The following is a 20,621-nucleotide window of genomic DNA, read 5'->3' as shown; positions in this document are numbered from 1 at the left end:
ATTATTTTATAATACAGGTTACTGAAAAAATAACTTTCCATTTTATATATTAAATATATAAATTATATATTAAGTTTTTATTAATATAATAATAGTTAAATGAATTAGAAACTTCAAATTCACTAAAAAAATATATTTAAATTTCTAAACATGCTTTAAAATTTCTTGATGTTTATGTTTTATGTTGCATAAATCTCAAATATTAGTATTTGATCATGTTAATATTTGAGTTTATGCATATATCTCAAATTTATCATAATTAAATATTTTACATTTTATAAATATAACTAATTTTCACCATTATTTATTGGATTGATTGCATGTTAATTTTATCGGTAGCAACCCGATTAACCCGATGGGCTAGCCCGAAACCCGAGCTTTTAGGGTTAAGGCTGAACTTTTATAACCCGAAAAAATAACAACCCGATTAGCCCGCACCCGATTGACCCGCAACCCGAATAGGGTTGGCCCGAAACCCGGTGGGCTGGCCCGGTTGACATCCCTACTCAAGGGTTCCACCATTCTATTATTCAATTTAAATACTTCAATTACTAAAAACATTTTCACAATATTAAAATGCATTAAAAATACTTGAAAAACTATTATAAATTACTAAAAAATTAAATATTACATAATTAAAATCCTAAAAATTAAAAATTACATAATTAAATTCATAAAATTAAAAAAAACCCACTACTCGTGGCCGAATTTCGCCCAAATGTGTTTGATTAGGTCTTCTTGTAGCTCAAGGTAGGCTTTGGTATCGTGCACTGTCAATCTTCTTTCGCTCCTCTCGTGCACCATCGTATGCACACCTCGGCGTGGGGGAGATCTTGCGGTTGAGCTTCCGGCTTCATCCTCGTCGAAAAAGTTAGTCGCCCTCGGTCATTCGTCGTCTATAATCATGTTGTGCAAGATAATACACGTGTACATGATGTCGGCAATATTCTTTGTGTACCACATCCGAGATGGGGTCTTCACAATGTTGAATCGGGCTTGAAGGACCCCAAAAGCTCTTTCGACGTCTTTCCGAGCAGCCTTTTGACGCTGCACATAAAGAATCCATTTCGAGTTTTGCGGCATGTTGAGCATCTTAACGAAAGTCGGACACCTTGGTAGATACTTTATTCTATCTACATTTTCTTCTCTCATACTTTATTATCTTTTTATTTAATACAATACACACCTTTTTCTTTTTCTTAATCTGCGTACCAGAAAGAAATACCTCCACTTCTATGGAACGAAGGGAGTAGTAATCTGTCATCCAATACCATATCTTTTCTGATGTTGAATCAATATTGAAAAAACAGAACGAGAGACAAGAAAGGTCTATAAGAAATTAGAGATGACCACCCTTTGTTGATAATGTAGAGAGGTTTACCCATCACACCAACACAGAAATTGAGATATTAAAGCATAAGAGGGTTAACATCCTTAGAAAACTGGAATCAAATTCAAAATGAACCGCAATCTCCAGACTTACAGTAGCAAAATTCTGAAACAGTAAAATATGATAATCCGACACACGACACAACTATCACGACTAAACAAGCCTGATGACTAGGCGTTATTGAAACTGAGATCCGAAAATAAAAGCACTCAAGATAGAGGTTCTCTTGTATCCTGAATAACGGAATTTTAGTTTACTCCCTTTGAGGTGAAAAAGTAACAGATAACATTAACACAGTGTGTTCGAAATGGCGCTGTTAAGCTCAAGGTTCGATGAGTGAACCATCTGCAAGGATGGCACGTCAGAGTTAGTTGCGAAATAGAACATAGCTTCCGAAATGTGTACTTTATTACATGTTGCAGTTATCATGTTATATAAGAAAATTGTAAGGTAATTTAGGAATAGGACAAAAGCATTGCTATAAAGACCAACAACATGAAATACAGAAGCAGGGGACATGAATAGAAGAATCATGAGATGAGTAATAGAAAAGTACCAGACGCCACATCTTCGAGAATAATCCAATTAGTTTCTCCCACGGCTCTTGTTGAAAGAGTGCCGTGACAAGAGCTTCTGACCAGGTGTGTGGTGATCATCCTGTAAAAGTTGTCGAGCCATTGTTTTAGTGCAAAGTTTCAGAGGTATTCTTATGCTAGATGTTGCTAGGGAATGGACGTCTCTCATCCCATTATAAAACCTGCTCATTGTTCTAATAATTTTTCAATTCTTACATAAAAAGGAAGAGAAGAAAATGATGCACTCGTTTCAAATTAAAGAGTAATAAATTTGAACAGATAGAGAAGTTTTTAGATGATGAAATATTTCAAAAGTCTGCTTCCTTTAGATGGTAAAAAGAAAAATAGAAATTTGCATCAGAGTATCATAAAAAAGGTCAAGAAGAACATAACAGATGACATAATACGTAGATCTTATCATTTTATTGAGGGTTTTATGTGTTATAGTTTGACATAGGTTGTTGTATTATTAGTAAAAGAACATAAAAAGGAAATTTACCAAAATCAGGATTCTGTGTGAAAGGATTTGGAAGACAGTAGACTATATATGCCAACCTTATACATGGAAGCAGCAGATTCAGATTCTACTGGTTGCACTGGTGCAACCTGGCCTTGCAATTGAAAAGTATCCAAAGCATCTAATGTCAGCTGCCAACCACAAAGTGCAAGAGTACTGGGACTGGAGCCAGGCCCGCTGCTGCTACTAGAGCCAGCTGCAGCAACATTTCCATTCACCCAAGGACAGTAGGGATTGTGATACTTAATTGGATCAAATTCCACCGCTTCATCATAGTTGCTGCCCCCATTGGGAGGCCCTGACAGAAGTCCATATGCAAAAACAAATGCCCGATTAACATACATAGCCCCACGCACACAAGCACAAACACAAACACAGATTGGAATTTTGTTCATCTAAAGTGCTTAAAAATCAGAGCTGCGATAACACAGAAAATTAAAATGCAATTTATGGTAAAATAAACTCACGGACTGGAATTTCTTGTCAGGAGTGCTTAAATACAAATGCTCTGAGATCACATACAAAATTTCAGACCAATGTAACAGAGGTACTTATTTGGTAGATTTAATGTGCAGGATGAACACCTCCAATTTTCATTTACAAAAGTGAGTCTCTTTACCTGATCCGTTTGCAACTTGATAGCCTGATTCCACAAAACCACAGTCATCGGTTGTTGGATCCTTGGTGGCCTGAGTGACTTCTTCCTTAGATAGCTCCATGCCAGAACATAAAATGGCATTGCAAGAAAGTGAAGGATGAGGACTGTTCTCACAGGAGGTGGCTCGCATATTACTTGTCTTGTCTCCACTTTCAACAGATTCTGCCTTAGTTGAACCCATAACTTTTGAACCACTATCTGCCCTAACTACGGATCGAGACATCAAATCTTGACTATCACCATGAGGATCCTCTCTATCTATTTCTTCAGGGACAAAATCACCCATCAACCCTCGATCTGGTGCAAATTCACCTGTTTGTCCTTGGTTATCAGTAATTTCAGTAATGGGTTCTACATCACCAACAACACTCTCAGTTCGGTCAATAGAAGCATCAATCCCATGAATTTCAGCTTCATGGCTAGCACCCATGCCAACACTTCCTCCACTAATCCCCAAGCTGGGACCATCCCTCCCATGTGCAGTCGTAGTTTCTGTGTTTACAACTTCTTCTTCATTTGTACTGCTAACTCCAATTTCACCAGTACTTCTCACAGCAGTGGGACAAGTACTCTGCTGTGCTTGATTGCTACAATTCAACTCTGATGTCTCAGCAGGATCTGTGTTTTTTACTCCTGATGTAGTTGGAAGATGTATGTCACCAAAATCGCCAGGATAATTCTCAACACTTTCCATTGAATCATTATCTGCACCGTGGTCCACAGTGTCCATTGCAATGACCGAGGATACACGGGTTGAATCTCTAGTTGATGGATTAATCATGAATTGTTCAGTTGCCGGGTCAAATTCATCTTTATAAGCATCAATTCCTATGTCGAAGCCGAATGACCGACTGGGACCAGCACCAGAAGAATCTTTCCTAAATGGTGATCGACAGGGTTCTACAACCCCAGAATCACGGGCACGTTTTGAAGGACCAGCAGAGTATTGTCCACCATCATCAACTTCATCACCATCACGATCAATGATAGTACCCTCTCCACTGTCTGCTTGTTGGAGCAGTATGTGTGGCCTGTCACCTGTACTTCCACCTTCATCTAAGTTCCTTTTGCGTGAACTAGGGCCACGTGATTCAAATGAAGCTGCACGATCACCGACCTCACTGCTGGAAGGCTGCCCAATCAATAAATCTCTACCTCTATGCCCATATTGGTACTGTTCAGATGTAGCATTCATGTTCAGCCGCGATGAGGACAATCCAGCAGACATTGTAAGATTCAACTCCACCCCAACATTTGAAAGTGACTTTCCTTCACCAGTTGCAGCTTCATCGTGGTCATCTGCCTGCTCCTTCTCCATACCATCTGCAGCAACCCAACCACTGATGCCACTCGCTGCACTTATTCCACGTGTCAGCATCTTCTTGTTAGTTCCGGGACCATCAGCGCTACTTGGAACAAAACTAGAGGGGCGCGGGACAGTTAGAAAGTCCAAAAGTCTCACTGTCGCACCACATAAGCTGCAATCTAACAATGGTGATCTGGATACACCTTTTGAGTTAGTCCCAATAACTTCATATCCATCATAATCCCTTTTTGTTGAAGAGGACATGGCTTTCTTTCCTCGGCTAGGATCACGAGGAGCACGATATTTTGAAGGACCAATTGAGCAGCCATTTCTAGCCGATTGAGCAGAATGCTCTTCACAATCCTGAATGTTTGGGAGCCACCTAGGTTCCCATCCACAAAGACTTATGAGCTTCTGAGCCTGCAATGTGACATAAATCTCAGTAAGAGGCAAAAAACCTACTAGTTAATAAAAGAAGTAGAGGCCACATGTATATTACACGGGAGTATATGACGAAGACACCATCTCTGGAGCTCTCAGTTCCTAATAAAAGTTCTAACTTGATGCCAGATTCATTGCGTGAAAGCTGAGATTGGGCCAGCAAACGATCAATTTCTTGGCCGCGAGAAATCTGCATTTGCTCAATTGTTGATGCAGCCACAATAGGAAGGGAGGGAAATTGGAGCAGTCCATCACACCTATCCTTATAACCACCAATAAGGGCTGATGGTGGAGTTGGAGGGAACTGTACCAGGCTTTCTGCACAGCAGTTTCCTGTCCATGGGCAAGTAAGCTTATGCCCTTCGTCAAGTTTCTTGGAAAATTCTTCTCCAGCACCATCAGCTATAACAGAAATTAGCCAGACAAGTGATGTGAATAGTCAATAGCAGTGTGATTTTGATACGTACAAAAAGAAAAGGCTTCGTCTCCCAATATTGAATATTCCATTTGAGATCATTACAAAAGAAGATTAAAATTAGAGGAATCACAACTTTGAATTACTGTGCTTTTGTCAGAAGGATGATTCCAACCAGATCTAAAGAGTATTCACTAGGTAAATTCCCCAAGTCAACAAACCTTAGTTACATACAAAAATAATAGCTCCTCAACCAGACATATGCAAATATAGGCTCATAGGTTGTTCGATTAGCTTTATATTTTTTAAAGGGTCACAAGCATCTGAAAGCTATTTCTTATAAGTTGAAGGCGTTCTGAGGAATAGTCATAGAGAATAATGAAGAGAAACAAGGCAGAGCAGAAATTAAGACAAACTTAGTTTATAACACCTACCACGAGGTCAAAGCTACCTTGAGTGTTTTTACTGAAGTAAAAAAAAAGGCAGTGACTAAAATTCACAAAATCACTACAGGTGCAAATTTATATGTGAATAAAAAACCTATTTAGCCACCTATGAAAGAAGCCTAGACAATATTGCAATTTACAGAACTACAGTATTATTGATATTCAAGGTGATCCACAAGTACTCCTTTAAGATCCACCAGGTAAGTCACTCCAGTAATAATTAACATATCACTTAGCCCTCGTTCATGCATTTACTGGGATTCTGACCCCTTATTCCATAACTGACCAACTCTCTGGAAATATTCAAGACTGATTTTCACAAAAATGCATATATTAAAGCACCATATAATCAACATAACCAAACAAAGATTATAAGTCAAAAACTTCATACACAGACAATATCTTGGAAATTACTACATATTGTGCCTCACAATAAGTAGATATCTACATGTCAAAGTATTGAAGTACACCAATTATTTTGTATGCATATATAATAAGTACTCCCTCCGTTTCCTAAAAATAGGAACTTTGAAAATGGCACGGGTTTTAATGTAAAATTGGTAAAGTAAGAGAGAAAAAATGTGTAAAGTAAGAAAGAGGGAGAGAAAAAGTAGTGGAATTAGTGTTAGTGGATTGTCGGGTCCATTTCCTAAAATGGATGATGGCATGGAAGAAGCCTTTTTATAATCTAATAACCAACAACCATCACAATTCACCTTCAGAAGGAGTCCAGGTAGCTGATGAAACAAACTTCAAAATTGCACCACAGGATTCACATTCAACTTTATCAACGGCCACATTCACCCATCCTTTTCTAGCACAGGCCAGGGAACTTGCAGCCTGAATCAAGAATTGCACTCAAATACAGAGATAAGCATATATCGGCATCTAGTCCACCACCAATCCTGGCCCAACAGAAAGCTATACAGGGAGCATAAACTCAAAAATAAAAGAAACTATGGATGGATTTGCACAAATGCATAACCACCAATCCAGCAGATATTCTGTTCATTCCACATCTACATCTTACTAAATCATTCTGATTGTCTTCTAGCCATTTAGTCTGTCCACTGACTCCACCCACTTTAATTTTTGGCAACCCTAATAATATCCCATCCAACTTAAATCTGAACCTTTTTGAGTGTACAAAAGTAGTCTCAGTCTCAGATTCATGCCACACCCAGGCCATCACATCTTAAGGTTTCCAAATTGACAGCACGCAATTTGTATTCTACTTCAATCAATCTTTTCCAGCACTAGCAGTTATACTGATAAATCAAGTTTGCAAATGTTTATTACCAGTGGATCACTATCTAGAAAGGAAAAAAATACTGAAAACAGCTAATACTAGGCCCAAAATCATAGAAAGCCAATCACAATACCTAACATAATGGAACAACAAATTACTGAAGTGAGACATTATTTTGGTCAATCAATATAATGGAGACGATGAGAATATATGAGGAAGACATTAAACTAAGTCTAACTGATGATAGCATTAACAGAGGAGCAATTTCTGGAAAGAAAACACAGAATGGAGAACAAGTTCAAAAACCTTGGGTTTTCCAAACCAATTGGCTGGTTTGAATGTTGAGAGACGTCTCAACAAGTCACCCCTTTCCCAGGGCCTGCAAGAAGGCTGTGATGATCCAAGTGCTGAACCACCAGCACTAGTGCTCAGTGATGTGTACATGGGCTGTGAACCGATCTGGGAAAGAGACCCTCCTTTCGAATTCTGCACTTGACCAAGCCCATCTGAGCTGCCAGCATTTGTTGGAACAGCAGGAGACGATGCCCCAGCAGAACTACACAGAAGAGCAGCAAAATAAGATATAAGACAATCATTATGAGAAATCCAACATCGCCAATCTAATTAAGACTCTTGAAAAAATGATCTTTGTCCTAAATTGACCAGCACTACTCGTTCACTATTTGCAGTTTCTTGCATCTGGGTAAAACAATCGAGATTAAAGGTTCTCAGCAGCAAATGACGTTCCATTCCTTAAAGAGATAAAATTGCCATCACATAATTTTCAAATTACAAATAATTAAGTAAAATTAATCATAGATAAGACTGAAATTTGCCAATCGGCTAAATTAGAAAACTAATTAATTGATAGTAGAAAATAATGAAACTCGGCAGAAAGGGTGAAACTGTAATCAAGGAGTGCAGAAAACGAAGAGGCGTCACATCACATGCCCTAATTTCTCAGTACATCACTCATACACAAGCTGTGAGCACTATAAAGAGGATAAAATCGAAGAGACTAGGAATTCGTGCAAAGAATTTAAGCAATAAAGACAGAAAAAAGAGGTGCAACGAGTAGTGAGATCAGAGTCGTAACTCAGCAATTGCAATCGGGAAAAGAGGTCTGTGAAAGGTAATTTCACCTGGCAGCGGGAGTGAGGGTCGGAGGAGGAGAGGAAGATCTCGGGGGCAATAAGGGGTCGCGTGAGGAGCTCACGGCTTCGTCCTTCATCCTTCGCGAGCGCGCTCTCTGTGTCGCTCTTGCTCTCTCATATAGTGTGTGTGTGTGTGTGTGTGTGTGTTTGAGAAAAGTCTTTGGGTGTAATTGAAACTGACAAGCGCGAGTCATTTTGTTAATTGAAACTGAAAACAAATTCGGAAGGGAGCTGCCATTTATTTCTACTAATTTTAAATTTTTTTAGAGTGAAGAGTTCTTGAATTTTTTTTATAGATAATTATTAATCACATTTCTTTTTCTATTTATTTTTTTCCATTTTACCCATGAACTCGCATGCTCCTTTCGTTCAACAAGAATATGCACTTTTAGTTGGATTCCCTTCGTTCAATCAGAATATGCACTTTTAGTTGGATACGATTTTTCCATCATAGTATTTGTTAAGGTCATATGGTTCTAATATTTGCTATTCATCGTTTACACATTCTTCCATTTCTAATCTTCCATCCAATTAAGTTTGGAGTTAGTTTTTACGGCTAGATCAACCTTATCTTGTTTGATTTTGTGTTTAATTTGATGATCAACACTTGTGGCATAATACTTGGGTAAATCACATTTGGTATCTAGAGCTTAGGTGCCTAGAAAGTGTTTAATCTATTGTTTCTTTGCTTTTTGTTTTAGCCTTTGTGTTTTCTTGTTTTAGCCTATATTTAATTGGTCTATTGTTGGTGGATTGAGTTGAAATTTTATGTGAATGAACCTTGATATGTTAACTAATTGCATGCAAAAATTCAGCCAAAAATATCTTCGTTTGCTTATGGATCTGATCGATTGAATATAAGTGTCATGGTTCGGTATAGTTGGAAAAAATGTGAAAAATCCTATTCCTTCCGTTCCTTCATAGTTGAGTCATTTTCCATTTTAGAAAGTTACCTCATAGTTGCGTCATTTCTATATTTGATAACACTTATTCTCACTTTTACTTACTCTTTCTTACTTTATTCACTTTCTGCTCTATTCTCAGTACTTTTTTTTCTCTCTCTTACTTTTTTTTATCTATTTCCTTAACACACTAAACATCCATTTCTTAAAACTACGTGCCGAAAAGTTTCGCCTCAACTATGAGGGAACGGAGGGAGTATCTAATTTTAAAAGCTAACTTGTTGGGCTTATTTTTCCCTTGAACTACACTCATTGTTGACGCTATCTACAAATTTTCAACCAATTTGGGGTTGGAGAACCATACATTTTTTTTCTAAACTTCAATCCATGATTATACTACAATTTCAGTTCATATATATGGCTTGTGTGTTGCCTTAAGCCCAGTTCCTTGCTTTCACATGCTTGATCATTATTACTTTGGTGTTTACTACTTGTGTGGCTAGATTTACTTGAGGTGTATACCTTGATTAATCTGTTCGAGCACCAACAATTAGGAATTAGATTGAGAGTGAGTGATACTAACCTTACTATATTCTAAACCTACCGAGTGACATTGACGAGTGACTTAAGGGGATGGGATTTTACCATTTGAGGTGAGATCATCTTCTTAAACTCTCTTTTCTTATATTTTACTAACCCCTAGGAAGTAAGCTTATAGAAATCATTGAATACAAGCTTATGATAACATATTTACAAACAATTAAGAACAATGCTATAGTCTAGCCTACAATATGGATAGAAACCATGAAAAAATACAATGATTCTACCATTTGAGACTAGCCCTAGATTGGATTTGAGCTCTTTTATCTTTAATCTCCTCCAGAAGCTTGAGATCTTCTATCCATCTCTAAAATCGAGCTCTAGCAGCCTCCAATTGATTAGGACATGCATCCCTAAGCTATTTATACCTCTAGGCAGGCCATGGACTTGAAATAGGCTTCATCACGTCGTCGGTGGGTTGCTGGGTTCGTAAAAGGCCTGAACCCAGTGAGTCACCGAAATTGCACTCCTCTTTCGAAGATGAACACAATGGTGGTCTTTTGAGGTCATTTAGAAATGATCTTAATAGGCCAATTATTGTTTATATTCTGATCTTATTTGCTATTGAGCTATACTTACTTCTTTCTTCTTTTCCTCTTCAAGCTCTAGCCCTCTCGCCCTACAATACATCAAAACGAGTCTGTAATTCACCTTAACAAGGATATTAAAACAATGTTATACAAGACTACAATTTGATTCTCATCACGTTCCAGTGATAATACTTCAAAGGTCAGAACCATATGAAGATATTTTTAAAGAACGAGGACCGCGTTTGATATTAATGCATTAGTTCAAGGACTAAATTTGTAGCTATCTCAAATGATAAAGTACAAAAATGCCCTTTGGGTCAAAAAATACCAAAAGGATAAAAAGGTCACGAAATAGTGAAAAATAACTTCTAGTGATATTACATCAAAGGTTAGACTGTTGTGATTTTTAAGGTGTGATTTAAGTTCACAAAACGGATTTTAATTCCCTAAAAACACTATTTCTACAAGTATACAGACGTGCAATGTAGTACAAAGGATATCGAATCCACATGGATGAGGTTAATTGCTAACACTATTAAATCTAACTACAAACGGTAAATTTGTGGTCTTAAAGGTTTGGACAAACGACTCAGGAAAAAACACCAAGGAGGTAAACTCGAGATTAACACAATAAAGGCGAAAAACTACTTCTAACTTGGTTCAGGTTGCTTTTCACATGACTCCTATTCCATAATTACTTTTCCAATGCTTTTAGGGTCGTGTTAATTTTACACTCGCTCGCAGCTGATCATCGATCAAGGAATTGTACACCTAGGATGGGCTGATCACTTCTCCTACGCTCTACTCACTAATTGTGCATTAAAACTTGTCTTATCCCAAAAGTTTCTATTTTTTGGGACGGAGGAAGTATAAAACATGCATTTCGAACTGCTTGTATGTGTAAAACCTTAATTTTCATACTCCATCTGTTCCAAAAAAATATGCGCACTTTTCATTTTCGCCCGTTCCATAAAAATATGAGCATTTTCATTTATGAAAAGTCGACCCGATTAATTACCCCTATACTTCAAGTTATTTACAACTTATACCACCATCAAAACGCTAATAATAATGCGGATCCCACTATCCACTAACACTACTTTAATTATCATTCACCTCCTCATTCTTACTTTACCAATTCTGTCTTAATTCTCGTGTCATATCATATGCACATATTTTTATGGGACGAAGGAAGTATATGAGAATAAATATTTTTGTCACATTGTGTTTTCTGTTTCATTTATGTTGTGTTTTACAAGCATTTTTGTGTTTAAGCAAAAACGTCTAGATATTCTACATTGTAATGTATGCCATAGTATTCCACTAACTCATTCCTCTCATATTATCTTATAAAATTAATACTCTCTCCGTCTCCTAAAAATAATTTTTTTTTGAAGCGACACGAATTTTAATGCAAAATTGATAAGTTTTAGAGATATAGAAAGAAGAGTAAAGGTCCTTTTTTGTCCTAAACATATGACGATTTTTTGATTTTGGTCAAAAACATTATCTTTTGAATTATTCGGTCCTTCACATTTGAAATCGGATCACATTTAGTCCGAAATGAACGGAACTGTTAAAATTTAACATCGCCTCCGACCGTGCCGCCCTCCTCGCCCTCTGCGCCGCCGTGGGCGGCCGCGTCCTCCTCTAGAACCTCTCCAGCCCCACCCCCTGCACCTGGCCCGGCGTCAACTGCTCCCCCGACAACTCCTCCGTCGTCGAGCTCCACTTCCCCGGAATGGGCCTCTCCGGCAAGCTCCCCCCAAATCCTTCTCCAACATGACCAATCTGCAGACTCTTAGCATCCGCTACAACGCCCTCTCCGGCCCCCTCCCGCCCGACCTCTTCACCCCCCTCCGCAATCTCTACCTGCAGCACAATTTCTTCATCGGCGAGCTTCCCCAAACCCTCCTCTCCCTCACCTCGCTGGTGTGGCTCAATCTAGCGGAGAACAACTTCTCCGACCCGATTTCGCCAGGTTTCGCCAATTTGACCCGGTTAGGAACTCTCTATTTGCAGAAAAACAGCTTCTCCGGCTCGATCCCTGCCCTAGATCTGTCTGCTCTAGTTCAATTCGACGTTTCCAGCAATAACCTAACCGGCTCAATCCCCAATTCCCTTTCAAAAAATCCTAAATCCTCCTTCCTCGGCAATTCGCTCTGCGGCGAGCCTCTCAATTCGTGCGGAAAAGCTAATCCGAAGAAGAAGAAGCTCTTCGCCGGAGTGATTGAGGGCATTGTGATCGCCTCCGTCGTCGCGATTTTCGTTGACCGTTAAATTTTAACAATTCCGTCCATTTCAGATTAAATGTGATCCGATTTCAAATATGAGAGACCGGATAATTCAAAAGATAATGTTTTGAACCAAAAACAAAAGCGCATATGTTTAGGACAAAAAAAGACCTTTACTCTAGAAAGAATATAGTGTGTTGGTTGAAAATTGGTCTCACCTCCTTACAGAGAAAGAAATTTCTTAAAATAGAAAGTTTCATTTTTAGGGGATGGACCTAAAAGAAGGAATTCCTATTTTTAAGGAATGGATATAGTATATAAAAATATAATTCATATTCCACTAATTTTTTTAATCTAATTTTGTTTATATTTTTAAAAACCCTTTGCCACAACCAAACCAAAGTGGACAATTATATTGGGGAAGTAGAGTATATCTTTGGTAAATGTTGGTGAGACAAAATAATCGAATTATAGAATAGAGAAAAAAGGAAAAAGACAAGGAAGGGGAAAACTGAAATCAGAAATCAAAGCCTTATCATGCAATGGCAAGAAATGACAGGCAAAGGAATAGCCACACAATCATATCCCAACCCACACAACACCATCTTATGTTTCTCACCCCCTCAGCCACTCACTTGACTTCTGCCCGCATCCTCTCTCTCTCTCTGCCTCCCTCCATCGCTCAACACTTCCACCAATTGAGAGAGAAAAACGGAATCCCGATATTTTGCAGGTACTATTATTTATTGTTCATCTCAATTGGGGGTTTCCTTATTTTATGTTGATTTCTGGGTTTCTGCAGCTGAGACTAATATGTTAGGAGTAGTTTAAAAACTGAATTTTTTTTGTATTTTTTTTCTCTAGGATATTGGAGATAATTGAGTTGAATATTGAGATAAAAAGGTGGATACTTTTTGGAATGGTGCAGGGAATTTAAGTATTAAGCATGGCTTCATTAGCTTCCCTTGCGAATTTGGGGAGCTTGAACATGATTTCTTTTGGTAATTTTGACGGCTCTGTTTGTTTAGTTAGGAGCATTTCTATTCATAGGAATGGGAATAGTTTTAGTGGAAGGAGGTGGAGGTATGTTGGTGTTTGTAGATATTCTGTAACGACGGATTACATTGCGGAACAAGGGACTTCGGTGTCACTTGATTCGACCTACGGAGGCAGCAAAGAGAGTGACACCAACACATTTCTCAAGGCAGCCCCAAAGCCTGTGTTGAAATCGGAGTCTAAGCCGAATCCCCTTCTTAACATGAGCTCGGATGAGTCGAAAGTTAACACGAGGTCGGATGCTGGGAGGGTGAGTGATGCAGAGGAAGAGAGGAGTAAGGTGATTGAGTCGTTAGGAGAGGTGCTTGAGAAGGCGGAGAAGTTAGAGACTAGCAAGAAGCCCGATGCGCCTGCTAGCAAGCCCTTGACTAGTGAAGTTGTGAACCAAAGGAATGGTAAGCCATTTAGTTCTGCAGAGAGCACAAATCGCAAGTCTAATAATAAGACCAATAAGAGTGTCTGGCGCAAGGGTAATCCTGTGTCGCCTGTTCAAAAAATTGTGAAGGAGACGGTAAAGCAAGAACCTAGAACAGATGGAGCAGGGGTTTCTGTGTCTGGTTCTCAGCCTGCTTCTCCTGTTAGACCCCCGCCTCCACCTCAAAAAATACAACCAAAATTACAGGAGAGGCCCTCAGTGGCTCCTCCTTCGCCTCCTATAAAGAAACCTATCACGCTGAAGGATGTCGGTGCAGGTTCGAAGCCACTTGTTGCTAATGGAACTGATTCTCCTCCTAAGTCTAAGGAACGTAAACCAATTCTAATTGATAAGTTTGCATCTAAGAAACCAGTGGTTGATCCTGTGATTGCTCAAGCTGTTTTAGCACCTACAAAACCAGTGAAGACATTTGGACCTGTAAAGTTCAAAGACGGATTCAGAAAGAAGGGTGGTCCATCCGGAGCACCTCGTAGGCGTTTAGATGAGGATGGTATTCAAGATGAGGATGCATCTGAACTAGATGTTTCTATTCGTGGTGCTGCAACTGCTAGAAAAGGAAGAAAATGGTCCAAAGCAAGCCGAAAGGCTGCCAGGCTTCAGGCTGCCAAAGATGCAGCACCCGTCAGAGTAGAAATCATGGAAGTTGAGGAAGATGGTATGTCCACCGAGGAGTTGGCCTACAACTTAGCCACTAGTGAAGGTGAGATTCTCGGGTATCTGTACTCTAAGGGAATCAAGCCCGATGGTGTCCTAAAGCTGAGTAAAGATGTGGTTAAGATGGTTTGTGAAGAGTATGAGGTGGAAGTCATTGATGCTGATCCTATCAGGGTGGAGGAAATGGCGAAAAAGAAGGAAATTCTTGATGACGATGACTTGGATAAATTAGAATTGAGGCCTCCTGTGCTAACCATAATGGGCCATGTTGATCATGGAAAGGTCAGCAACATCCGTACTCAATATTCATCCATGTTTTAAATAGAATACGCTATCTTTACAAGCTTCGGCTAACTGGATTCTCTCCACATGCAGACATCACTCTTGGACTACATACGGAAGAGCAAGGTATACATTGCATGTAACCTGTTTCCGATGATGTCACGAATCATACAATGCTGTAGCCCATTTCTTGGAAACTGAATCCCATCTTATGTATTTTATTAGGTGGCAGCATCTGAAGCTGGTGGGATCACCCAAGGGATAGGGGCCTACAGAGTTCAAGTACCTTTCGATGGAAAGCCACAAACATGTGTTTTTCTTGATACTCCCGGGCATGAAGTAATTTTTTTTCTTGCTTATCTCATTCATTTGATCTATCTTTCTTATTGTTCAGATTAAAATAGCTATCATAAGTTATTTCCTGAGAATTAATCTGCTCAGTATTTCCAAAGTTTCGTTATATCAAAGTATTCTTGTAGGCATTTGGAGCAATGAGAGCACGTGGAGCAAGAGTGACAGATATCGCTATTATCGTAGTTGCAGCTGATGATGGGATCCAACCTCAAACAACTGAGGCTATTGCACATGCCAAAGCAGCAGGAGTCCCAATCATTGTAGCTATAAATAAGGTATGTTGAGGCTGGTGTTATTATTAGATTTCTTAATTTCCTGTTATTTTTACAGGGAATTTTGATTGCCATTCAATTTTCCCTTCATTGTAGATAGATAAGGATGGAGCTAATCCAGATCGTGTCATGCAAGATCTTTCATCAATTGGATTTATGCCCGAAGAGTGGGGTGGTGACATCCCAATGGTTAAGGTGACAAAATTTAGACCTGGAAATTCCATACCCCCCCCCCCCAAAAAGAGAGAGAAAGAGAGAGATAGAGATAGAAAGTAAAACATACACACAGAGTACGAAACCTACAAAGAACTTTTGATTGGATGCTGAAGTTATTGCTGAACAATTTGTGACAGATAAGTGCTCTCAAAGGGGAGAATGTGGACGACTTGCTGGAAACAGTCATGCTTGTTTCTGAGGTAACTAATATGTTGATCTTCTGGCAGAAGCTTTTCTATTACTCATCTCTATTTTGACATATTCTACTGCTTTTATCTTGCGCATCTTCCATGTGTCTGTAATGGCATGTTAGTATGTTAGTATTAACCCACACATGGTTCATGTCTCCGCACATTTTGGAATACTCTCTCACCTTCAGTTGTCCTTTTACTGGGAGTCAAGGAGTTCTATGATTCTATTTTAATTATTTGATTGTCTACAGTGGTTTTTATTGGTCCTTTTTTAATTTTGTTCACTTTTCTCCATTGAAGTTGCAAGAGCTGAAGGCAAACCCAAATAGGAATGCTAAAGGAACAGTCATTGAAGCTGGTCTGGATAAATCAAGAGGACCTGTAGCTACATTCATTGTGCAAAATGGAACACTCAAAAGAGGAGACATAGTAGTTTGTGGTGAAGCTTTTGGAAAGGTTTGTCTTTTATATCAAACATCCTTGGACAAACTTTTCAATTTTTTTACTGATGTTGAGACCTCATTTTTCATGTCAGGTGAGGGCTTTATTTGATGATCAAGGGACACGGGTTGATGAAGCCGGGCCTTCGATTCCAGTACAGGTATTTAGAGTAGTAAAATCAACATGCTTTCTTTGTCATTCTTATTTATCACTGGATGTTATAACAACCACCTAGGATGTAGCAAGCTACACTATATTGGCTTTGATTTATTTAGCTTCCAGTTTGATGAGTATATAACTAACTTTGTATCACTGTCTTTCTGTGCAAACATAACTATTAGTCCGTTTTCTGTTAAAGTGATCTGCATTTCTGTTGATTGATAAGTAAGCACATGTTTTGGCAGGTTATTGGATTAAATAATGTTCCTTTAGCTGGTGATGAGTTTGAGGTTGTTGGTTCACTCGATATCGCTCGAGAACAGGCAGAGTCACGGGCAGATTATATGAGGAATGAGCGTATTATGGAAAAAGCTGGAGACGGAATGATTACACTTTCTTCGTTGGCTTCTGCTGTTTCAGCGGGGAAAACTGTTGGATTAGATCTTCATCAGCTTAATATAATACTGAAAGTTGATCTTCAGGTATGCCTAATGGTATCATAGGAACCTAACTCGACCTTTTAAGACCCTGCAAACTGTCCACTGTAAAGATGCAAGGCTTAGTAATAGTGAGAGAATCACTAACTTCACTGTATTAGATCTCTCACTCTATATTCAAAATAACTATAGTACTGTGATTTGATGTGCACTGAACTCAAATATTTGTTTAATCGATAGGGGTCGATTGAGGCTGTCAGGCAAGCTCTGCAGGTGCTTCCACAAACTAACATCAGTCTGAAGTTTCTACTGCAAGCAACGGGGGATGTCAGCTCCAGTGATGTTGACCTTGCAGTGGCAAGTAAAGCAATTATTTTCGGCTTTAATGTTAAGGTACCTGGTTCAGTCAAGAGCCAAGCGGATAGCAAAGGTGTTGAGATTCGGCTGTACAGAGTTATCTACGATCTTATTGATGATGTTCGGAATGCAATGGAGGGACTCCTAGATACAGTTGAGGTAAAGCATATTTATAGATTCTTCGATTTTTGTGGTTCAGAATATGTGGGAATCACTTTGTGATGACCGTAAGTTCGTGTTCGAAACTAGGTTATATGGTTAGCTAAGTGAGGGCTAGATGTCAGTACTTAATACTCATAATTTTTGTTAAACTCACTTTTTTTTCGTTGAAGAATACTGACATTATCCGGCAACTTATTTGTTCTTCCAGGAAGAGGTGCCAATAGGAATGGCGGAAGTGAGGGCTGTATTCAGCAGTGGCAGTGGGCGTGTTGCAGGATGCATGGTGACAGACGGGAAGCTAGTTAAAGGCTGTGGAATTCGCGTGCTTAGAAAAGGCAAAGAAGTTCATGTTGGCGTACTTGATTCCTTAAGACGGGTCAAGGAGATGGTGAAAGAGGTAATTTCTGACCGGACATTGTCTCCGTTACTTTGACTTTCCTCTTAAATCCCATTGATGTAAATAGGAAAACGACGTGTAAAATCTATGTTTTGACATTGCTACTTGCTTACTCAGTTCTACCATGTCGTTTTTCCTTTATGCAACGTTTCCCTGACGCTAGTTCCTCTCTTCTTACCTCATTTACGATTATGGGCAATGTTACAGGTGAATTCTGGACTAGAGTGCGGAATTGGAGCAGAGGATTACGATGATTGGGAGGAAGGAGACAGTGTGGAGGCCTTCAACAAAGTGGAGAAGAAGAGAACGCTCGAAGAGGCATCGGCCTTAATGTCAGCTACGCTGGAGGAAGTACGGAGATAAACTGTATATAAGACATTGCTGGAGGTGGTGTCGTTGGCAATGAATTCGACTGGTTGGATCCTGTTGCGTGTATCCATCCCAGTAGCTACGCCGCCTGCCAAAAAAGGAACGTGCAGATCAGCCCCTGTTTGTATGCTATTTCTTTGTAAATAGACAAATAGTTGATGTATATCAGAAACTGAGCTCCATTTTGTTAGGAGTGACAGGTTGAGCATTCGTTCAAGTTCTTCAAATTGAAAGAGTTGAGACACATGTAACAGATACAGTGTTCTAACACAAATGTCCCTTGCAGTTTGGAATTGTTCGAGAGAGGAGAGGGTTGTGCATTTTAGGGTATAAATATAAGCGCATGTAATCACTAGTACTCCTTCCGTCCCAAGAAAGATGACCCTTTCTTTGGACAGATGAGATTTTATGCAATTGTTAAGGGGAGAGAATAAAGTAAGATAGATGAAATAAAGTAGAGATAAAAATATTTTGATTTTTAATAATGAGTAATCTTGGTTAGGATAAGCTAAAAAGAAAAAGTGGTCATTTTAGGTGGGACGGATGAAGTAATAAATATCTTAAAAATATTCTTAAACAGCAAGAAAATTTCTGGATAGGTATCCTACATTTGTACGGAATTCTTTATGGTTAAAGAATCTCTTTCTAGTTGCTCTGGAACAATTAGGAGATTCTCTAGAAGAAATATGGGCTTCTGGCGGCAACATGCTTGGTCCCGCTTACGAGGTCAAATCACTACGTTCTAAGAAGAAATATTTGAGTATCTATCCCATTGATCTCATACCAAATCCCATCAATCGAATAACTTTTTCCAGATGTATGAGATTAAAAGTGCTCCCGCCATCCCTAATAATTAGTCACCATTTGACTCGGCACGAGTTTTGAGAAATGTAATAGAAAGAGTGGTTGAAAAAGTATGTAGCATGTAGGCCCTGTTTTTATATATTAGTTTTATAAAAAAATGTGAGAGAGAATGAGTTAGTGGAAGGTATGGTCCACTACTAAATATGGTAAAAATGAAAGGTGATAAATTTTTAAGGATGAACAAAAATGGAAATAAATGACAAATTTTTAGGACGAATGGAGTAAATAGATATAGAGGTCGAATCTATAGGAAGACGGTTTGGATGAAAATTTCCTAAGACTTAAAAGCGATAAAAGCATAGATATGTTTTGGATATGAAATAAAATAAAATAAAATAAAATAAAATAGAAGCATTAAAAATAAGACAGATAGATCACCAATAAAACAAAAACTACTCCTAACTTGATTCGGAATGGTTTGAGCCTATTTTACCAAACTCATTGGGTCATTCTTAAAAATTTGTAGCCAATCACGAATCTACTCACCTATCACCCACTACTAGTAGCGCATGCGGCTTTAGATTATAGTGTTTGAACAATAATGATAATCCACTTATTGAACTATAACCTCAAACGTTCTAATCCTTAGGCCACCTATGAAACTATAATCTCACATGTTTCTAGTTGTTAGGGTTTCTTAACTATGACAACTCCTTATTCTAAGTTAATAATACACAAATACTACTAAATTAATTTATTTGAATAGAACTAACACAAATGAAAATAAGCACAATAATAATAATAAAAAAATGAGTTGTTAAAACATGCATGAAAATCATCATTTGGAGAAATAAGGTTCAAAACAATTTATACTAGTACAAGCTATGAGTAATCCAAAAACTTAGCTACACATGGCATATGGCACGGTAAAGAAAATTTAAATACGAATAACAAAGTGGACGAATCTTCAGCTGGTTGAGATAACTTGTAATAACTTGTAACACTCCACTTTTTGAACCCTCTTTTAATGTCACGAAGTCCGTGGATTAATTGCCGAGTGAAATGACTATTTGAATTTCTTGAGACCTAATTTGATTTGGAGTTTTGACTGTGTGTTGACCGAGTCAACTTCGTTGATTACGTAACATGGTTGTTTGAATAATTGATGCTTGTGGAATTTAATTATTATTTGAATAGTTGGAATTATCGCCAAGACACGAAATAACTTGCTTTACTAGTTTGAAGTTGCGATGACGAAATTACAAATTTCAATTTAAATAATTCCTTTCCCTGAGGAATATTTATTGGACTAATTCTGTGTTGGATCCGATAAATTAAATAAACACTACAAGTTCAATCTGGTGAAATGTAAATTCTGGGCTACACAATTTAAATAAAAAAAGGGTATTGAACCCAAATAAATTAAATCCTACACAAAACAATTCTAAAAAAAAAATTAAAGGATCCCAGCACTGATCGTGTGTTTTCTATTCTTCCCTTTGATCTGCAAATAAAATCCCAAAGAAATAAAATTAGTCAAAGTAACAATTACTCCATCCGTCCGTCATTAAGAGTCTTATTTATGAGCAGCACGAGTTTTAAGAAATGTTAAAGAAA

General features: G+C 38.4%; 2 protein-coding genes across 2 annotated transcripts; one reads left to right on the top strand and one right to left on the bottom strand.

The window, feature by feature from the left end:
• Positions 1 to 1,434: 1,434 nt before the first annotated feature.
• LOC121804989 lies at positions 1,435 to 8,353 on the bottom strand. The gene is made up of 8 exons (XM_042204730.1): positions 8,140 to 8,353; positions 7,304 to 7,553; positions 6,465 to 6,588; positions 4,946 to 5,289; positions 3,102 to 4,866; positions 2,521 to 2,780; positions 1,947 to 2,047; positions 1,435 to 1,735 (listed from the first exon to the last, which is right to left on the bottom strand). Exons 1-7 carry the CDS (start codon positions 8,343 to 8,345, stop codon positions 1,976 to 1,978), a joined length of 3,021 nt encoding a protein of 1,006 aa, XP_042060664.1. The 5' UTR covers positions 8,346 to 8,353; the 3' UTR covers positions 1,435 to 1,735; positions 1,947 to 1,975.
• A 4,594-nt stretch (positions 8,354 to 12,947) lies between these two features.
• On the top strand, positions 12,948 to 18,453 carry LOC121804988 (translation initiation factor IF-2, chloroplastic-like). Its single transcript, XM_042204729.1, has 13 exons — positions 12,948 to 13,150; positions 13,282 to 14,845; positions 14,939 to 14,971; positions 15,071 to 15,184; positions 15,325 to 15,474; positions 15,568 to 15,666; positions 15,825 to 15,887; positions 16,179 to 16,334; positions 16,414 to 16,479; positions 16,724 to 16,960; positions 17,156 to 17,431; positions 17,643 to 17,831; positions 18,039 to 18,453. The coding sequence occupies exons 2-13, from the start codon at positions 13,364 to 13,366 to the stop codon at positions 18,192 to 18,194; spliced, it is 3,021 nt and encodes a 1,006-aa protein (XP_042060663.1). The 5' UTR covers positions 12,948 to 13,150; positions 13,282 to 13,363; the 3' UTR covers positions 18,195 to 18,453.
• The last annotated feature ends 2,168 nt before the right edge of the window (positions 18,454 to 20,621 follow it).

The sequence above is a fragment of the Salvia splendens genome, chromosome 5, assembly GCF_004379255.2.
Source record: "Salvia splendens isolate huo1 chromosome 5, SspV2, whole genome shotgun sequence".
Lineage (NCBI taxonomy): Eukaryota > Viridiplantae > Streptophyta > Magnoliopsida > Lamiales > Lamiaceae > Salvia > Salvia splendens.
Note: the sequence above shows the minus strand (reverse complement) of the source record. Positions and strands in the feature narration are given on the sequence as shown.